General features: G+C 39.2%; 7 protein-coding genes across 7 annotated transcripts; 4 read left to right on the top strand and 3 right to left on the bottom strand.

Annotated features, from left to right (window-relative positions):
• Positions 1–86: 86 nt before the first annotated feature.
• On the bottom strand, positions 87–1589 carry GCK72_010967 (uncharacterized protein; the record flags this gene model as incomplete). Its single annotated transcript, XM_003111726.2, has 1 exon — positions 87–1589. The coding sequence occupies one exon, from the start codon at positions 1587–1589 to the stop codon at positions 87–89; it is 1503 nt and encodes a 500-aa protein (XP_003111774.2).
• A 3907-nt stretch (positions 1590–5496) lies between these two features.
• On the top strand, positions 5497–8683 carry GCK72_010966 (uncharacterized protein; the record flags this gene model as incomplete). Its single annotated transcript, XM_053728131.1, has 11 exons — positions 5497–5612; positions 5670–5825; positions 5879–5941; positions 5988–6086; positions 6355–6503; positions 6550–6694; positions 7064–7349; positions 7479–7732; positions 8157–8278; positions 8323–8483; positions 8537–8683. The coding sequence occupies 11 exons, from the start codon at positions 5497–5499 to the stop codon at positions 8681–8683; spliced, it is 1698 nt and encodes a 565-aa protein (XP_053587708.1).
• Positions 8684–8823: 140 nt separating this feature from the next.
• GCK72_010965 (uncharacterized protein) lies at positions 8824–9902 on the bottom strand (the record flags this gene model as incomplete). The annotated part of the gene is made up of 3 exons (XM_003111448.2): positions 8824–8952; positions 9413–9559; positions 9702–9902. 3 exons carry the CDS (start codon positions 9900–9902, stop codon positions 8824–8826), a joined length of 477 nt encoding a protein of 158 aa, XP_003111496.1.
• A 956-nt stretch (positions 9903–10858) lies between these two features.
• GCK72_010964 (uncharacterized protein) lies at positions 10859–13467 on the top strand (the record flags this gene model as incomplete). Its single annotated transcript, XM_003111562.2, has 4 exons — positions 10859–10969; positions 11171–11309; positions 11360–11559; positions 13108–13467. 4 exons carry the CDS (start codon positions 10859–10861, stop codon positions 13465–13467), a joined length of 810 nt encoding a protein of 269 aa, XP_003111610.2.
• Positions 13468–14986: 1519 nt separating this feature from the next.
• On the top strand, positions 14987–18039 carry GCK72_010963 (uncharacterized protein; the record flags this gene model as incomplete). The annotated part of the gene is made up of 5 exons (XM_003111708.2): positions 14987–15027; positions 15127–15184; positions 16999–17190; positions 17699–17812; positions 17905–18039. 5 exons carry the CDS (start codon positions 14987–14989, stop codon positions 18037–18039), a joined length of 540 nt encoding a protein of 179 aa, XP_003111756.2.
• A 574-nt stretch (positions 18040–18613) lies between these two features.
• Positions 18614–19472, top strand: GCK72_010962 (uncharacterized protein; the record flags this gene model as incomplete). Its single annotated transcript, XM_053728130.1, has 2 exons — positions 18614–18869; positions 19057–19472. 2 exons carry the CDS (start codon positions 18614–18616, stop codon positions 19470–19472), a joined length of 672 nt encoding a protein of 223 aa, XP_053587707.1.
• On the bottom strand, positions 18641–19899 carry GCK72_010961 (uncharacterized protein; the record flags this gene model as incomplete). Its single annotated transcript, XM_003111685.2, has 3 exons — positions 18641–18739; positions 18789–19450; positions 19674–19899. The coding sequence occupies 3 exons, from the start codon at positions 19897–19899 to the stop codon at positions 18641–18643; spliced, it is 987 nt and encodes a 328-aa protein (XP_003111733.2).

Here is a 19899-nt window from a genome sequence, read left to right as displayed (position 1 = left end):
TTACTTCAAACTTTATTAACAAAAAAGAAAAATCAGAACAGAAGTGAATTGACAGAACAGAACATAATTTATAAATTATTATTTAATTAATTGCTCAGAACAAGCTTTCTGAGCTTTTCGAGACGGGCAATTTTCATTTCCATCATTTGAAGGTGCGAGAGTCCTCTGGTGATGTCCTCCTCCTCACTTGATTTCTCCGAATCCACATTGACTTTTTCCGATTCCTCGTCATCGCATTTCAACAGATCAGCTAAGCTGTAATCCTTGTCTTCGTCCTCCGAGTCTTGACTGTACTCTTCGTCCGAGGATTCCTCTTCTGAATCAGATGAACCGTTCGAGCTATCCTTATCCAAATACTTCGTAGTTTCAATAGTTTCAGCTTCCAAATCCTCACTCTCGTTTCCAATTATCTCGTTGTTCTCCATCATTTTAACCAGTTTCAACTCCTTTTGTTCTTTTCTCTGAACCAGAAAAGTTCTGACCACATTCGGTGGAATATTGACGTATTCTCCTCTGATCATACAGTATCCCTCCTTCTTCAGTCTTCCATCATTCCCTCTCATCACAATTGATTTCTTATTCTTCAGAGAAGCCACAAAAAGAATACTCGACGACGTACTCTTCTCTGGATTAAACTCTGCTTCCGGGCAATAGATTTGCTGGAATTGGAACTTGGATGCATCATAGATATACTTCTCCATTAGTTGCGTTTCCGTATTCCATACATGAATGACATGTGTGTTGAGAGAAGTCGAAAACTCGGAATATCTCGGAAACAGATGACTTTCAGAGACGAAACGAGGGCAGAGATGGCATTGGAATTCCCTCATTTCTCTGGTTGTCTCATCATAGGCAAATGTCAGATAGTCATCTCTGTGAAGGTAGAAGATGACTTCCTTCTGCAAATGATGACAGTATCTGATCTTGTACTGTGGGAGGGTACGAGTGTATGGGTCCTTCTCTGCTTCCTCTCCGACGTCTTCAGATTCCTCCAACGTCTTCACTGGTCTAGATGGAATCTGAATCCATTGTCCTCTCACCCACACCATCTTCTTCACTGATCCATCCTTTCCCTTCTCAATTGACATTCTTCCCTTCCAGTCATCGATGATCATCACAATGCTTGATGGGGATCTATTTCCAACATGATACTTGAGATCAGGATCTTCCACTTGCTCGAACTGTCCTGATTCCAGAGAATAGATGTATTGTTCCATCTTGGAAGTCACCCGATTAAAAGCAATCATCACTTCCTTCTGGAGTCTATCACTAAAGATTCCATATTCAGGATACAAATCTCCCTCGTTGACTACAGTAACCGGTGGTTGAACCATCTTCTGAGTCTTGGAGTCGAATCGGAAGTCCTTAGAATATCCATCCCGTTGAACGACTTTGAAGATTGTCGCATTCAAGGCGGGGCACTGGTGGACATAAGTCTTCGTGGACGGTCCGGATTGGTAGATTGGGGCATTGTAAGCTCCGAACTGTCTTTGTTGGTTGGCGTGAGCGAAGTACGGGTTATAGTTGTTCTGCGGCATACGGGTAATAAGCGGCATACCGGTGGCGTGAGCGGCATACGGGTAATACATTGTGTTGCTTTCTGAAATGAAGGACAGGTTATATAAGTGAAATGGGTAAGGTTAGGAAAGGAAGGGATACGAGAAAGTTGGAGAAAATGGAAGGGAATAGAGGAAAAGTTGAGTTACCATCCACGATGATTCTTCTCGGGGTGAATGACTGGTTCCTCTTCTCATCCCTTACGACGATCAAGAAGAGCGCGCTCTTTCGCTGCGTACCATCTGTCCCGTTCTCAATAGAGCGAGGTTGCATTAATCAAAGAGATCTGGGAAGAATCACTCGATAAAGTCAAAACGAATGAGCACGCTGGAGCTGTGGGAAGATACGGAATGGGGAGTGAAGAGAAGGGAAACAGGTAAATAGGGGGAGAGAGAAGAGGAATCACCGTTCACGATGAGTCTTCTGTGTATGACTGATTGAATAGTTTCCCCATCTCTTACGTTGAGCAATACGCAGTCTCTCTTTTGCTGCGTACCATCTGTCGCGTTCTCAACAGAGCGCGGTTCCATTGACCAAAGAGATCTGGGAAGAATCGCTCAATGAAGGCAAAACTAATGATTGAAGTGAGACAACACATAGAGTAATGTGGATAACTTGTAAGTAGCATAATGTCCCAAAAAGCCGAAATTTTCACAAGGGAAGTCGTTGGAGACGCGGTTTTCAAACGATCTATAAATTTGGCTATAGGTACTTTCGACAATGGGACATTTCTGCACTCAAAACCGGCTAAATCTCTATGCGAGCCTAGTTATGAACTCTCAAACTTTTAATGTGGTTAAGCTTTTTTCACATGGAATTCCGAATCGGCTAATGGTGTTCACAAAAAAGTTATCCTTTTCCTTAATCATATGAGAAGTTTGAGAGCTCATAACTCAGCTCGCAGAGACATTTAGCCGGTTCTGACTGCAGAAATGGCCTCCACGTAGTCGAAAGTGTCTACATATAACCATCTTTATAATTCGTTTGAAAGGCGCGTCACCAAATACTTCCCTTGTCAGCAACTCCGATACGACCGTATACTCAAAATCTTGAAAATCAATGCAAATCAATAACTTGTAGAGACATAACTAGTTTCCTGTCAGAACTCATGTAATTTTGTCTTCTGATATGGAATCCTCAGTCTCGATTGAGTTTCGTTTCTAATAAGCATTAAAAGTGTTAATTCATAACGACTTCCCTCTGTCTCCCTCCATTACCGTACCCCATTCCATACATTCGAATCTATTTATATTGACCGAGGAGTTCTGGGAAGAATCGCTCAATGAAGTCAAAAACTGATGATTGAAGGGAGAATAGCATACAGTGAATGAAAATAGGCGTCGTGAGTTTCCAAAAAGTCGGAATTCTCAACAACTCTGATGCCACCGTATACTCTAAATTCTCAGAATCCCAACAAAATCACTGTCCGAATTCATGTAATTTTTTCTTCAGATACGGAACCCTCAGCTTCCATTTAGTCTAGTTTCTAATTAGCATCAAATGTGTTACCTCATAACGACTTCTCTCTATCTCCCTCCATTACCGTATCCCCACGGCTTCCGACACTTTTGAATTTGTTTATAATACATTAACCTCCCATTCCCTCCAGACCAAAATGATATTGTTTCTCTTGTGACCTTTCTCTTTTTTCTTCTAACCGATAGTCTGACTCATGTCACTTCATTTCTTCTCTCTTTATTTCTGCTCCTCTCTCTTACATTTACTAAAACATCATATTTGTCTTGTTTGGAACATTTCGGATTTCTATAGTTTCCGTTCATTGTGAATACGTTTTTAGGCTTAGATTACTGTAGTTTTGGTGACACCAGGCTGACAAATATAACTATAGAGTTTTTGAAGAGCTGATTTTTTGGAAAACAAAAAAAATTGGGAGGAACTGTTCGTCTTTAAATTTTACAGCCATTTCGAAAAACACTGACCCTCATAGATTGATTTTAAGATTCGTAAAAATATTTTGGAAATAAGATTTCGTATTTTCTCGAATAGAGCGGCATAATTTGCCGGAAAAAACAGTTTTTTCCGTTTTTCGACGTTTTTTTCCGGCAAATGAATCGAGGGAAAAAAAGTTTTTTCCGGAGGTGAATAACCCCATAATAAATGCTCGCAGCTGCCGATAAGTCGTCGTTGTCCTAGACGACGTTGCCAGTTCCATATCTAATCCTCCTCTTCTCACCTCTATTTGTGTACTCATTGGCCTTTCTCTCTTTGCTTCTAATTGGTGTAAAAGAATCAATTTTATATATTCTTTTGGAATCCTTCTCGGACCTTCGGTGGGCACAGTTTTAACCTTTTTCCAGGAAAAAGTAGTAAAATTTGAGTTTTTCAGTTTTGATTTTTTCACCATTTTTGTAGTAGAAACTCTGAGAAAAATAGATGAGTATATTGATTCTACCTTTCTAATCTAATCTGTTCTAACCATCCTTATCAGAAAACCATTGAATGAAAAATACAAAACTTTGCGATTCCGTCTAGAAAAGTTTTGGAAATTTCAGCTGAAATTTTCAAAAATGCGGTAACAAAGTAATGATTTTTCCTGAAATTGTTTCTAATTTTGTATCCTTTAATTTCAGATTTCTGGGGATCTGTCCTTGAAATACTTACAGTTTTCATACAAATTCAAGATTTTTGTCTCCAAAAAAACTCATTTTCAGGCAGTTATCTTGAAATTTTTTCGGTTCAAAGATTTTGAAAAAGTCTTTTCGCAAAGCACTGTTTCCGGTGTGCCTAATTTCCAAAGTGTGTGGTGCAATAGTTCAATTCAAGCTTTTCATTTTTGTGCTTATCAATGTTTTGGTAGAAACCAGACTTGCAAAATTCCGGGCCGGCCCGCCGGGCCGGCCCGCCGGGCCGGGCCGAGAAAGCTCCGGCCCGGATTTGAATTTTTGAACTTTTTTCACTACAATTTTTTTTTTCATTTTTAAGAAATATTTTTCAAAAAAAATCGGGAAATTTTCGAAAAAAAAATTTGAATTTTTTTCAGTACTGAACTTCCGGGCCCACCGGGCCGGGCCGGGCCGGGCCCTAGAAATTTTCATTCCGGCCCGTTGCAAGTCTGGTAGAAACTGCCCATTTCCAAAATATTTTATTTCAAATTTATGGTTTTTGATGATTTGGCACCGCCACTGCACGCAAAAATTTATAATGTTCAAACCGGAAGATTGTATAAATTGATTCTTTCACCAATTAGAAACATAGAGAGAAAGGACAATGAGTACACAAATAAAGGTGAGAAGAGGAGGAGTAGATAGGAATCCGCAACGTCGTCTAGGGCAAACGACGACTTATCGGCAGCTGCTATCAAGACGAGCATTTATGAGTATCTATGAAATGGAAGATTCTTATATTGAATTTTACTCACTGACACGGGGTTTTATCACTGAGGACTCATCTTAAGCTCGACTAGAGCTTTCAGAAGAGTGTAAGCATGGCTAGGTTACGGTATACACCTGTAAAGTTAAGGTGGGTACTGTAGTTGTCGTTGTGAGACTCAAACTAGGAAATACTGTAGTCATTCAAATGGTCATCTGAGAATGAATACATCGAATAAATCGGCATTTAGAAAAATCGAACAAAAATCACCTAAGATGTTTTTTTCAAAATATTGATTCAAAAAGGTGAAATTGTCGGGGTTTTTGCAACTACAAAGCTCTTGTTTCCATCTATCAAACGATACCAAATTCAAAATAATTGGACAATTGTTGAGCAATTAGAACTGCTCAGAAGATAGCTACTTTTCATTGAAAATATTTTTATTTTTTCGGGATTCTGGCACGTTGTTACATCTATGTAGCTCATTATATTTTCGAATTTTATGATCGAAACTTTATTATCGTTGTTATAAATCTTATCTCCAATCCATCCTTGTTCAAATACACCTTTTTATCTAATTTCAGTTAAAAACATACATCAAATTGCACCATGTCTCTCCTCAACTCATCTGAAATGTTGGCGAGTCAAAACGATTTCAGTCAACCTGGACCATCAATGACTTCAACTGACTCTTTAAACGGTAGAAAAAGACCACATCCATCAAGGTAAGGGACATCCGGACATACCGAAAGACACACAGATGTCAAATTTTCAATTTTTAGATCTTCTGGTGAAGATGATCGCCAAACCGACCTTCCCAACTCCACGGCTCAAAATGGTTCGAATACTGAAATGGTGTTGTCAAGGACGTGTCAAAATAGTGCAGACACTCCAGCAAATGCTCCAGAAAGAATTCTCAAAAAAACCATGCCGCCAAGGTAAGGACATCCGGACACACTTACAGACAATCATTTATACAAAAAACTTTCAGAAAGTCTCACAAGAATACTCCAATCCCCCAGCAAGAAGAGAACTACCCACCGGGTTATCCAGAGTAAATTTCCTTGCCTTTTTCCACCTCAAAATGTCTTATTTTTCAGCAAGAAAACATTCCGTGACTCACTGAAACATCACCCACGGACAAGTCAAGCATTTGTGGAGGCCTTCAAGAAAGGAGAGCACATTCATTTCCACAATAAGTGAGTTTTATCTTTTTTCTAAAATTTTTGAGTTCAGCTCGTGGAGAGCTTTCAGAAAAGTATAATCATTCCCTGATTTGATGAAAGTTGGGTCCTGCCACAAAACTACGGTTTGCACCATCAAAGTGGGTTACTGTAGTTTTCGTGGTGGGACCCGAATAGAAGCAAACCAGGGCATGATTATACTTTTCTGAAAGCTCACGATGAGCTGAACTCGAAAATACAAATTTTGTTATGATTGGACAAAACTTGAACCGATTTTTTCCAGAAAAGTGGCTCTGCATATCTGGGAAGATGGACAGAACTACATGGAGAAGATTGGAGATTTCACAGAAGTTCACCTCTTCAAATCCCGTGAAGGACTCGATATGAAAGTGCCGAAGGAATTAGGATTCGATACCCTCACTGATTATATTCGTAAGTTTTTTTGATAAAAATTTATAAATTGAGAAATGTATTTTAGCAGCGGATGAGTCGATCAATGTGATTGATGGGTATAGTGGTGGGTCCCAAGATATGACAATGGGAGATCTTCTGGAAGAGTTCAAAAAGGAGATCCGGACTCACACATACAACGTTTTGAGTCTGGAATTTTCAGAAATAAATGGGTAAGTCTTATTTTTTGAATTCAGCTCGTCGAGAGCTTTGAGGAAAGTATAATCACGATCAGACTTGATTCTAGTAGGGTCTCACCACTACGAAAAATGACGGAAATTTTGGAAAAAAAACCGAAAAAAAACAAAAAACGAAAGAGTTACAGATTTTCGAAACTTTTCGAAAATCTGAAAATGGTGGGACTCAATTTGCACTGACTATAAGCATGACTCTACTTATTCGAACCATTTCAACGTGAATAATCTGATCATTTGAACTTTAGAAGAATCGGAAGAAATTCTAGAGAGTTACAGTAATTTGAATATTTTAAGATTGTTGACAGCTCTCAAAACGTGAATCTCTCAAAAAATTTCCCATTCCAGACTCAACAAAAAGTTCAACGAGCCCGCCTTCGTCCGCCAGTCATCTATAGTCAATGTGCTGGAGACTGTGTTGAAGAGAAAAGCGGATGAAATCGAAAGACGACTCAAGAGGAACTACAAAAATCCAAAAGAGCTCGCCGAACTTCTCCACGACAAGTATTACTACGAGGCAAAATTGAAGAATCTTCCATCGTATCAAAAGTTCTTGTTGGTTTCCATGAAGAATGCCTTCACCGACATTCACGTGGATTTGTCGGCCACAGCGGTCTATTACCACGTTAAGAAAGTGAGTTACTGAAATTTTTCTAAAATTTTTGTATGGTTAAATAGAGTAAATCTAGTGTCACATTTTTGTAGTTGAAAGTTTTTTGATAGCGATAGCAATAAAATAGATAGCAACTCTGAAATCTTTCAGGGTCGAAAAGTCTTCTACGTCGCTCCGCCCACCGCTCGAAATCTCGAGATCTACAAACGCTATGAGACAGCTCCCCAAGACGACGACGTCTGGATTGGGGAAGCGCTTTTCGATCAATGGAAGCGAGTGGAGATCAAGGAAGGATTCACGGCAATCATTCCTGCGGGGTGGATTCATTTCGTCTACACCCCCGAGGATTCGATTGTCGTCGGAGGCAATTTCTTGATGAATCAATATTTGGACAAACATTTCGAGTGAGTTTTTAATTTTGTGGTAGCTAGAGTCGAAGAGAACGAACTTGTGTGGATTTACGAGATCTCTGTGTAGATTTACGGAATCTGTGTGTCGATTTACAAGACTTATTGTAGTTTTACTAAAGTTCTTGTGGATTTACGGAATCTCGTATAGAATTACATGGGCATGTGTAAGATTACGGTGATCCTTTTAAATTTACAAAAATTCGTGTCGATTTACGGAGTTTTGTGTACTCGATTCCGATGAAAACCAGTTTCTCTAATTCTCCTGCTTTAGAGCTTTCAGGTAAGTATAATCAAGACCATATTGGGTCTCACCACGAAAGCTACAGTACCCCAGCTTAAAAACATGTACCGTAATTTCGTGGTTTTCCTGTCACTCTCCATTTTTGTTTTCAAAAATTCACTCAATCTCCGATTCCAGGTTTACCGAAATGGAAAATACAAGTGTAGAGCTCAATGTCATCGACCGGAGCAACATGTTCCGCGGCTTCTACAATGTAATGTGGGGATACGCCGATGAAGTTTTGCTCAGGAATCTGAAGAGTGAGTTTCCCAACTATTGTTACGGTTTCAACTTCTTTCTCCAGACCCCCGACTAGCATTTGGCACGTATAATATTGCCAACGACCTGCACAAATGTCTCGAGTCGCTGGATCTCGACAAGGAAATGGAGCCAGAATTCGACTGGTATACGAAGAAAGAAAAGGAGGATATTCTGGTAGAGATGAATGAGGCGCTGAATAAATATGTATGTCGAAAACTTCCTTTATAAATAAATTTTCTCATTTTCCTTTATTTCAGCTGGCCAAGAAGATGCCGCCCCAGCCAGAGACCCAGATGATTCCGATCCCCAAGATGACGGAATATGGAGAAGTGATCTTCTATTTGGATAGAGACAATCTTGCTCAATATAACGATGCTTTTAAAATATTTTTGTTCACGAATTAATTGTTCGTATTGAATCAATTTCCTGTTTTTATATGAAGTTTTTTTAGTTTTTAAATCATCTAAAAACCTCAAATTTCATAAAAAAGGAAAACAGTAAAAAAATAACAATAATCACTACACTAATATTTTAGCCGAAAAGCTCAATTCTGAATAGTCAATGGAAGTGGTTGAAGTTCGGTGAATCCGACACGCATTCCGACGCCTTCTGGAATATTTCGTTGAATGTATTCGAGGAATGTTGATGCTGTCGAGCCGGTCACGTTTTGGATCTGAAAAAATGGATTTTTTGTTCAAAACTAGATTTTCACATGGAAAATGATAATTTTCTCCTACTTCTTGAGTTGAGGAACTGACACTTATAGTTCCAAAATCAGTGGATCCGAGTAATTTGCTGAGTTTGGTTCAGAAAAATTACTTTTGAATCGATAAATCGTGAAAAATAGCAGATAAACAATTTCCGTTGTTAAAAACGTCTTTTTTCAATTTTAGCACGGGAAAACTGATTTTTTTCAGAAAATACCGTCTTTAGAGTAAAAATTCCTCTTAGAACTCAAAATTAACGTTTTTCTTTTATTTTTCTTTGAGAATACTGCACTTATTCTATTTTTGTTGCCGAAAACTCTGAAATATACAGTTTTTAGTTGAAATTTGATATGCATAACTTCTAAAACTCCAATTTCAGTCGAAACATGCCACATTATTCCATTTTCTATCGATAATCTTCTCTACCTCAAGTTTCGAAATGTGTGTTCTCGTCTCGTAGTGCAATTTGTATTTTTTATGAACGAATTTCGATCGGAGAGCCGGTTGAACCCATCGAATATACGGTAACACTTCTAGACGTCCTTGTGGAATCTCCAAATGTTGACATACTTGCTGAAAAAATGAAAATACTGAAGAATCGGAGAAAAATACTCGGAAACTAAATTGAAATTGATTGTTTTATCGAATTCCAGATGAATTCTTTCGATAAAAACTCATTTACGATCATTTTCAACTCGAAATTTCACATAATTACCTGCAAAAACGTGGTATAGGACTTGAGAACGGCCTTGTCGTGTCCACGATACTCAATCTCAATGGAACTGTACAATTTGTCGGGTAGAACCGCCTGAACTTGTTGCTGTTCGGCTGGATTCACAGTTGGAGCCAAAGTTCGAACATTTCGGATTGTCGAGGTGAGAAGACCACTTCGGACTGTGTTCGCCAGTTTTAACATGCTGAAAATAAAGAAAATTGAGAGAACTGGCTGACGCAGTGAGAAAAAAGTGAGGAGCAAAAGAAACCGATGAAAATATGAGAAGAGCTGTCTTATTGAATTAAAAGGCTTTAAAATATGTTGAAAGATATCAGAAAATCTGATATTTCATCAAAAAGAATCACTCAAAGTATGAGAAACTGTCAAAACAATAAAAATTGGAGCAGTAAACTTTGAACCTCAAAAAAAACAAGTAAAGACCCATTATTTTTACAGTATGAGCACTTATACAGACAGTGAAACTAACGAAATTTATAAAAATGATTTCAATTTCTGATAAAAATGACCGAAAACTAACGAAAATCCTTGAAAACAAACATTTTTTAAAAGAAAAATAAAATAATTTTCCTCTTCTGTGCAATCTGACGTGATGGTGTTTGCGTAGAATGTGCTGAATTCTCCGACAAATAAATATCAGTGATTCCACTGTCTTTTTCAGGCAAATTCATAAAAGATTTCTACTATTTCCAGCTTGAAACCTTTTTCTAAAGCATGAAGCTCATCCTTCGTCAAAATGTACACTATGTCGTCAGAGTGTTTGCAGACACTCTCAAGTATTAATCGCATGCTCTTCTTGGTCCGTCTGCGACTCCATAATTTCTATTGTTTCTTCTATTTGTTAATGAAATTGTTTCTATGGAAACCGAATACTTGTTAGCTTGACGTCTTCTAAAATAGATGACGTTGAGTAGAAGATTCGAGTAGAAATTTTTGAAGCTCCAGAAAGTTCTACGAGTAAATCCACGTAGCCTTGCCAGTTTTTATTGATACTTCCTCTCAATTTAATTGAAAATCTCGCCGTTTTATTCTGTTTTCTCTCTGAATCCCGTTTTTATCTTAGATTTTCTTTATTTTTCTTTCTGCTTTGGAAAACTATCGATTTATTCACATATTTTTTACAGAAACCGCACCTCAAAATGGTCGAAATCGTCGAGGAAACCGATGATCATCAATCTTCGTCTTCTGGAGCCGGAACTTCAAGCACGTCGAATGAGCAGCCACGACAACCAACGTACACTTCGATTTCGGTGAGTAAAAGCGAAAAATTGTTAAATTTGGGGGAAAAATTGGTGAAAACTATTAATTTTTCGATTTGTAAAGAATTTCAGTTCGAAGAAAAAGTAAAGGTTAGCGAGTTCTCATCAGAATTAAAAACCTTAAAGTCTCAAAACTCAAAAATTCTCCTCATTTACCCCCAAAAAATGCTCTCAAAAACTTCTTTTTTTCAGCAATATGTCTCGGCAAACACGATGGATTGTGTTCTATTCGCATCTCGTGTTCTGACAGTGTTCTTCGCTTTCAACTACATGATTCCATTCCTCGGACTCGTTCATCCACAATCTGCATACTACAAAATCTTTGCTGCTTGTGAGTTTTGGCGTCAAAAGCGCGCCAGTTCCCCACAAATCCACTTTCAGCCGCCGCTACATTCGCTCTCCGTCTTCATACGAGAATCCAGGGACAATTCGCTCTGAATGCTCAATTCGTTCAACGATTGGTGATTGAAGATGCATTCCATTATCTCGTTTACTCCGTTGTGTTCTTGATGGCTGCTCCAGTTAGTATGGCTGCACTTCCAGTCACAATCTATGCTGCACTTCATGCATGCACTTTCTTGGTCAGTTTTTGGAGGAAAAAACAATTTTAGAGCCGAAAGTTACAAGAAACACTAAAAATGTGTCATAAATGTTTATGAATTGTAAACGAAATGATTGGAAATTTATAATTTTCCAGTTTCAGTCACAAATTCTATTCAGAATTCACCGTTTTTTGTGTAGGTTTATAGAGTTTTGTGTCGTTTTACGAGATATTTTGTGGATTACAAAATTTTTAAAACACAAATTTGCCCAAAAATTCTGTCATTTTTGGCTCGATCCAGATGAAAGCCAGTTTTTCAAATTTATCTAGTTTAAAGCTTTCAGATAAGTATAATCATGACCATATTGGGTCTCACCACGAAAACTACAGTGCCCCGATTTAAAGGTGCATACCGTAGTATCTCGTGGAGACCCAATCTAGTCATGAATATCTCTCGCAACGCAAATTCCGAACAATTGTATTTCAAACAGTATCTCTCTAGGTTTGTCAGAATCATTTCTGAAAAATGTGGAGAATTTTTATTAAATTTTAACCAAAAATTGCTTTCTGATTATTTTCTTATTGTTAGCGCTGAAACGGATTTTTCACAGACTTCAACCAATATAACAACTTTATATTGAAGCCAGAGTTGTACGGAATGCGATTTTTCAGTTTCCGGAAACCGGAATCCGGAACCGGAATGAGATTTTTTTTATTTCCGGAATCCGGAACCGGAATGAGATTTTTTTTATTTCCGGAATCCGGAACCGGAATGAGATTTTAGGTTTTTCGGAATACGGAATCCGGAACCGGAATCAAATTTTCGAATTGCGGAATCCGGAACCGGAATGACGAAAAAACCCGGAATTCCGGAATTTCTCGGAATCCGGAATCCGGAATGGTCCGATAAATTTGCAAGGCCAAGTCATTTTTTCGAGTGTTTTTAATGATATATAAAGTTTAAAACTACTTTTGAGGTTCAAAACCGAAAAAGAAGTAATGCAGTCTTTAAAACTCAAAAAACATTTTTTAAATTTAAACTTCAGGATTCCGGAAAAAAATTCAAAAAACCGGAATCCGGAACCGGAATGAACATTTTCATTTTCCGGAATCCGGAACCGGAACCGGAATGTCAAAAAAACCCGGAATTCCGGAATCCGGAATTTCCGGAATCCGGATTCCGGACAACTATGTAATTGAAGCTGTGATCTAATTGCTGACACATCTGAAAGATTATTAACTTATCCCATAGTCTGGAAGTTCAGAAATTTTTAGCTCGAAATAATTTTAAAAAAAAATAAAACGAATTTTCAGACTTTTGGACCATGTCTGACTTTTAGCGATAAATTTTTTCTAAAAATCTTCAATTCTGCCTCAAAATCAACTTTTCTGCGTTCTGAGTGAAAATGTCAGAATATCAGAATTCAATTGAATCAGAACCGAACTCATAAATCTTATAACTGGGCACAACTTCCCTAAATTCTATTAGCGAAAAATCAGGGAAAAATTCAAATTAAAACATGATAAATCTCAATATTCTCCAAATAAATTGTCCCTGTCTTCCATTTAGAAACGTTTTCATTTTCAGACGAAAATGCTGCGTGAAACCGGCCACAACCTCTCATTGGTGCCGAAACTCGAGCAATTCACCGCCCATCAAACTCCAAATGCCCTCGGAATAATCGCTTGCTCTGAAATCTTCCTCGTCCCTCTTCTCGTTTCTCTAATTTTCAGTGGAAAAGGATCTCTTCTCCTTCCATTTGCCTATTACCGTTTCCTTTCACTAAGATATGCATCTCGTCGTAATCCATCGACTCGTCAAGCATTCTCTCAGATGAGAGGATCCCTTCAGAATGTTGCTCAATCAGCCAGTTGTCCATCGATTGTCAGCTCATTCATTTACAGAGCAATTGACTTTATCTCAGCTCGTGCTCCTCCAGTTATGTGATTTTTCTGTCATTTTTCAAGAAAATAGGGTCGGAAATGAGAAAAAAAATTTGCCCAAAAACTATTTTCTCTCGTTTTCTCTCTATTTTCCCTCCATTAATTCGCTTTCCTTCCTTTTTCAGATCTTTTACCTCTTTTCATTGTGACCCCTTTCCAAGATTTGCATATTTTTTGATGTTTCTGACAATTTTTCAGTTATTTATGATTAAGAACTTCAAATTTTGGATTTTCAGCTTTCTGAAAACTTCGAAAAACTGAAAATGTCCAATTTTGACGCTTCTGAATTTGAACCAAAAAATTAGAATTTCTAGAGCTTTCACCTATATATATAACATTATCTTTCTTCTGATGACCCACATACTATTCTTTCCTTTTCCCATAAATATGTTTCCTCTACACCAGGCGGCTCCTGAAGCCTAAGCTGACCCCCTCCTTTCCGTTCCGTCCAGGTAAACATTGAAAATGGGGGCGGAGCCTAAGTACAACTTATCGATCGGTTGAAAGAAGGAGAGAGGAGATGCTTGTTGTGTTATGCAATACAAACAGAAATGGTAAACGGAAAAATTGGTGAGAAATAGTGTTGACCGAAGAGAGACGCGAGAGAAAAACGGGGCGCACAGGTGGGAGAGGCGAGAGAGTGTGGGAGAGGAAGAGACGCAGAGAATTTAGTTTTGTTTGCTCTTTCATGATTCAGACCTCCTCTTTCTCTCTCCGTTGGCGGTCGTTTCTCCTCTTCTATTCCACTTTTCGGCTTTTGCATAGAGAATACAATGTTTATGAGACCATCCCTTTTTCAGTACTATACGTTTCTGGAGTGTTGCATGTGCGCTCCATTGAGGATTTTTAGGTTTTTGAGATGTTGAGAACGCGCTCTATTGACAAGGAGTGCGGCAGAACCAGTTTTTCGGCATTTTGAAAGCTCGCTTTCTTGATAATCAGCTTGTTCGGAAAATGCGCTCTATTGAGAATTTCTAAGTTTTCAGTATGCTAAAATTGAAAAAAATCGGTGTTTTGAAAGCTCGCTCCATCGATATTCTGTTTTAGGAAAAAACGCATACTTTTGAAATTTCAGTGTTCGATCTTGTTTCAGTTTTTCCCTGTCTGAAACGCGCTCTATTGAGAATTTATTACTTTTTCGAAACTTTGCCGTTCACTTATAACTAAATGCGCTCTGTTGCAAATTTCCGGGTTTTCAAAAATTCGAAGAAAAAAAAACGCGCTCCATCGAGAATCGCCATCTTCAGAAAAGTTACAGTGACAATTTTCAAAATTTTGTCAGTGTAACCACGCTCCACTGACAATTTTTATTTTCTCTATTTTGATCAAGTTTTCGAGAATGCGAATGCGCTCTACTACCAACCTTCCTTTTTTTGGAAAAAAGAGTGCTGAAAATGCGCTCCATTGGCAATATACCAATTCAAAATATTTACAAGAAACCACATGATTCTCTTTTTTTTCTCGGTGATTTTTTTCCTCTCTCGACGTGTTTGTTTACCCAACAATGACACAAGACATCAGTGATGATTCCAGTTTCCAGTCTTTGGGATTTCCGATTGCTACAGTAATCTACAGTAATCCAGAATGCTTCTGTTTCTTCTCATTTCCCCTCGTTTTGATCTACTCTGACTTTTCTAAAATCAATCAATAATTCTGATTTCAGGAAGATGGCTTTTCCAAGCCAACTGCTCATCGGTATGGGCGTTAAAGTCGCCATTACGGTAAGTCTTTTTCTGAATATTCTCTGATTGAAAAAAAAAATTTTTTCCCATTTCCGGAGATGACTCATTTTTTTCTATTTTCAATACTCCATGCACAAAAAATAAATGTGTACATGTTAGTCATCACTATCAGTTGGAAATGGGAATGTTGAAAAAAAGAAGGGGGAGAGCGTAAATCCACACAGCATCTCGTAAATCCACACAAGATCTCGTAAATTTACATTTTAAAGTTAGACTACTGTAGCAAAACTTTGTAAATCTACAGGATTCATCCGTAAATATACACAGCGCCTTCTAAATCGGCACAACTGATTTTGTAAAACGACACAGTGTCCGTAAATCTACACAAGGTCTCGTAAATCTACACAAGACCACCGTAAATCCGCACCAACTTCTTGGTCTGTCTGTCTGTTCCTCCACATATCCAGATGTCTGTTTGCATGTCTCTACTCTTGTAAACCTAAACGAGATCTTCCGAGATCAAGGCTACTTGAGAATCGATGCATGACCGTAGACACCCATCTGTCTGTCTGTCTGCAAGTCCGGATGTCCACCAACCTACTTTTCATTAAAGTTAAAAATGCGCTCTGTTGCAAATTTCTGGTTCTTCAAAATTTGAAGAAAGTAAAAGCTCTCCAAAGTTACAGTGACAAATTCCAAAATTCTGTCAGTGTAACCGCGCTCCACTGACAGTCCACTGACAATCCACTAACGCTATTTTCGAAACAGTTCGATCTCTAACCGTCTGCGTCTCTCCCCTCACCGTCACTTTGTCTCTAATCTCTAATCATTTCCGAAATAGTACTCTACTCATTCATCTACAACTCCTAATCAGTAAAACAATGTCAAATAGTTGTGTTATCAAAGAGAGAGACCTTCTCCCTCCCGTCTGTCCGATCGTAAAGAGAGCCCTTTCGATTCGATTCGACAAACAAATATTTGCATATTGCGGGGAGAGAGAAACAAGGTTTTAGAAGAAGAAGAAGACCCTGAAGAAGAAATTATTAGTCATGCCCTCCCCCCTCTACCTTTTCAAAATAGAAGTGCAACATTTGAGAAAGAGGGGAAGATTGAATTGCATTGGTCAGTCATCAAGGGGAAATTCAGCATTTTGAGAAATAAACGGACATCCGGATATGAGAAGGGACAGACAGACCCGAACGAGCTTGTGTGGATTTACTAGATCTCTGTGTAAATTTACGAAACTTTGTGTGGGCTTACGGTAGCTAGTGTCGATTTACATAGCATTGTGTGTGAATTTACGTAATCTTGTGTAGATTTACGAAGGTCTGTGTAGATTTACAAGAGTTTCTGTCGATTTACGGAATCGTGTGTAGATTTACAAAGTTGAGGTGTAGATTTACCAAATGTCTTGTAGATTTACAAAAGTTCTTGTCGATTTACGGAATCTTGTAAAGAATTCAGGGACATATGTGAGATTACGGTGCTCCTCTTTAGTTTAAATTACAAAAATTTGTGTCGTTTAACGGAGTTTTGTATCGTTTTACGAGGCATTGTTTGGATTTACGAAATGTTTGAAAAATGCCAAAAATTCTGTCGTTTTTGACGCGATCTCTATGAAAACCAGTTTTTCGAATTCAGCTAGTTTAGAGCTTTCAGATAAGTATAAGCAAGACCATATTGGGTCCCACCACGAAAACTACAGTACCCCAGTTTAAAGGCGCACACCGTAGTTTCGTGGTGGGACCCAATTTGTTCCAAACCGGGGCATGACTATACTTTTCTGAAAGCTCTCGACGAGTTGAATCCGAATAATTGTATTTCAGACCGTTTTTCTAAAGTTTTAATTTCAGATCCTAACAATCGTGACTCTAATCCTCCTCGACCCCGCCTACGTCACCGCGTACATCTCGATCAACTACGAGATTGTCATCATCTATCTGGTATCCGCCCTGACCCTTCTCTACTGTATCGTCTCAGTTTTGATGTCATTCTTGTTGGCGAAACGTGGAGAAGACACTCCACTCACTAATTGTGCTTTCTCGGTAAGAAAATTGATAGTTTTGAGAAGAGAAAACAAGGAAAACAAGGGGGTGTAATTTGGTTAGAGGCCTTGTTCAGGAAGGTCAAAAGTGATCGAATTAGATAGTTCTTTTTTCTAAGAAATTGAGTTTTTGCAACATTTTTTGCAGAAAACTCAAAAATCGTAGTAATTCTAATCAGTTTTTGAAAACAAATTAGAGAATCATCAAAATCCGGGGAAGGAAAATCCAAAGAAGGAAAATCGAATAAAGAAAAATCCGGAGAAGACTAAAATCCGGGAAAGGAAGAATCTGGGTAAGAACATAAAATCTGGAAAAGAACGAAATCTGGAGAAGGAAAATCCGGAGAATAAAAATCCTAAGTCTTCATGAGACCAAATTCAGGGAAGCTAAATTTATCTTGGAATGAGAAAATCCGAGAAAAGAACAAAATCCAAAAAATACTATAATTCTGAATAATTCTGAATCTAGAAACCCACAAAACTCTTCCCCAACTTCCAAAATTTTCCAGGAAATCATCTTCGCCACCGGAGGAATCATGGGATGGCTCATCATCATCGGAATCGGCGGCACCATCTCCCAACGTACTATCATTGAGACCGGAGAACGATTCGGATGGATTGGAGTGAGTGATTACGAGTTGATTACTGTAAGCATGTAAACTCTGAAAATTGCTTGTAAAAATCAAATCTCATATTCTTAAACAACTCTTTCCAGGCTCTCGCCGGACTCAACGTCGGTTGTTTCCTCATCATCGCCGCCATCTTCGCCGCGAACGTCGTCAGCGAGAAGATTCTTCAACGTCAAAGTCGATTCAATAAGTACGATCGTGGAGTTTACATGCAAAATTGAAAATGAAAATTATCTGGAATTGCTCAATTTCGTTTTTGTAAATTTCTATACTCATCCCCATGATCTACTACTTATGACATTTTGTGTTTTTTGCTTTTTTGGAGAGAATAAAGTTGTATTTATTGGTATTTTTTCTAACTTTGAGTGAGATGGAGAATCAGAGAAACAAAATCCGGGGAAGAGAAAATCAGGGTTCACAGAATCCGGGAAAGAAAATCCAAGCTGGAACTCAAAATACAAAGAAGAAAAATCAGGAGAAGAAAAATCCTGAGAGGAAAAATCCGGAGAACAGAAATCCGGAAAAGATAACTCCGGAAAAGATAAACCCGTAGAAGAAAAATCAGGAGAATCCGAAAATCCAAAATCCAGAGAAGAAAAATCCAGAGACGAAAATCCGGAGAAGAAAACTTCGGAGAAGAAAAATCTGAATAAGACAGAATCTCGGTGAGACCAGCTGAAATTTGGCTCCAGATAAGACCACTCCAGATAAGACGAACGACTAAAAGAGAACAATAAATGAAAGAGAATGCTATAAATGTAGCCAGAAAAATCAAAAATTGAGGTTTTCATTCATATGAGATTTCCAAAAAATCGTTTCAGTTCAATTAGCCTTTGGTGGCTCAGCAGATCCGAACAATCCGTAGACCAAAGCCTTCGAGAAGAGGAACGAAGCGACCAGGAGGATTTGGTACAAGTGGATCTAAAAGAATTGCAGTCTTTAAATATGCGTCACTTCTCTCAAAACTCACTCTGCTTGGTGCGTTCAAGTTCTTGCAGGCAATCTGAAGGAGAGCTCCAGAAGCTCCACTGTAGAGAGCAGCCAACAAAAAGTAAGAGAACGAGAGTGATCCCGAGACCAATCCAAATACAAATTGAACTGCAAACGATGCTCCGACAGCTCCTCCCAACAATGGAACACGGGCGGTTCCAACTTGTCCAGCAACCAATGGATAGGCGAAAGCAATGACCAATGGAGTGATGAATGAAAGTGGTTGACCACTCACATAGGTGTATGAGATCGAGTGACCCATAAGGATTCCTTGAGTGAGAGCAAGGAGAAGAAGTTGGAAACGAGTGGCCGAAGTGGATCCGTCCTCAGCATTCAAGTAGTAGGCAGCAAGGCCTGGGAGCACCAAAGTGGCAAGAATAGCAGCTCCAGCTCTTCCAATGAAGATTCCAAAGATTGGAGAGAGAAGATATCCTCCGATGATGGAAGCAATTCCGGCACCAAGGAGAAGGATGGAGGACCATCCGAAGATCTCGACGACAGAAGACGTTGCGAGGGCGACCGGAGCCTGGGTCTCCTGGAGAGCACTGACCAACTCTTGACTTTGTGGTTGGAGTTGGGATTGGAGTTGTTGGAGTTGAGCAGGTCCCTCTTGTTGGAGAGCGACAGCACGTTGACGGACTCCTGGAAAATGGGGAAGCGTTAGATGGAGCGGTTCTAACACGGGCGGTTCTAACACGGGCGGTTCTAACACGGGCGGTTCTATAACGGGCGGTTCACGGTCGGCTCTAATACGAGCGGTTCCAACACGAACGGTGGTTCTAGCATGGGCCGTCGTTCTAACACGGGTGGCTCTAAAGCGGGTGACTTTAATACGGGCGGTTCTATCACGGGCTCCATTGCTCACCTTCAACAGCACTTTGGATCTCCTGAACGTAGTTGGAATAAGCACTCGTCACGTATCCAATCGACGCATCCTGTCCTCCACCTCCCGGTGCCACTCCTCCGGCTCCTCCAGCCTCAACTGGTGGTGCAGCAGCCACGGCTCCGTCTTGTGGTGGTTGGGGTGCGGCTGCTTCTGGAGCAGGTGCTCCTCCTCCCTCCATCGGTGGTTGTTGTCCTCCGTCGGCCAT

This window comes from Caenorhabditis remanei, chromosome III (genome assembly GCF_010183535.1).
Source record: "Caenorhabditis remanei strain PX506 chromosome III, whole genome shotgun sequence".
NCBI lineage: Eukaryota > Metazoa > Nematoda > Chromadorea > Rhabditida > Rhabditidae > Caenorhabditis > Caenorhabditis remanei.
This window is presented reverse-complemented; position numbering and strand designations above follow the sequence as displayed.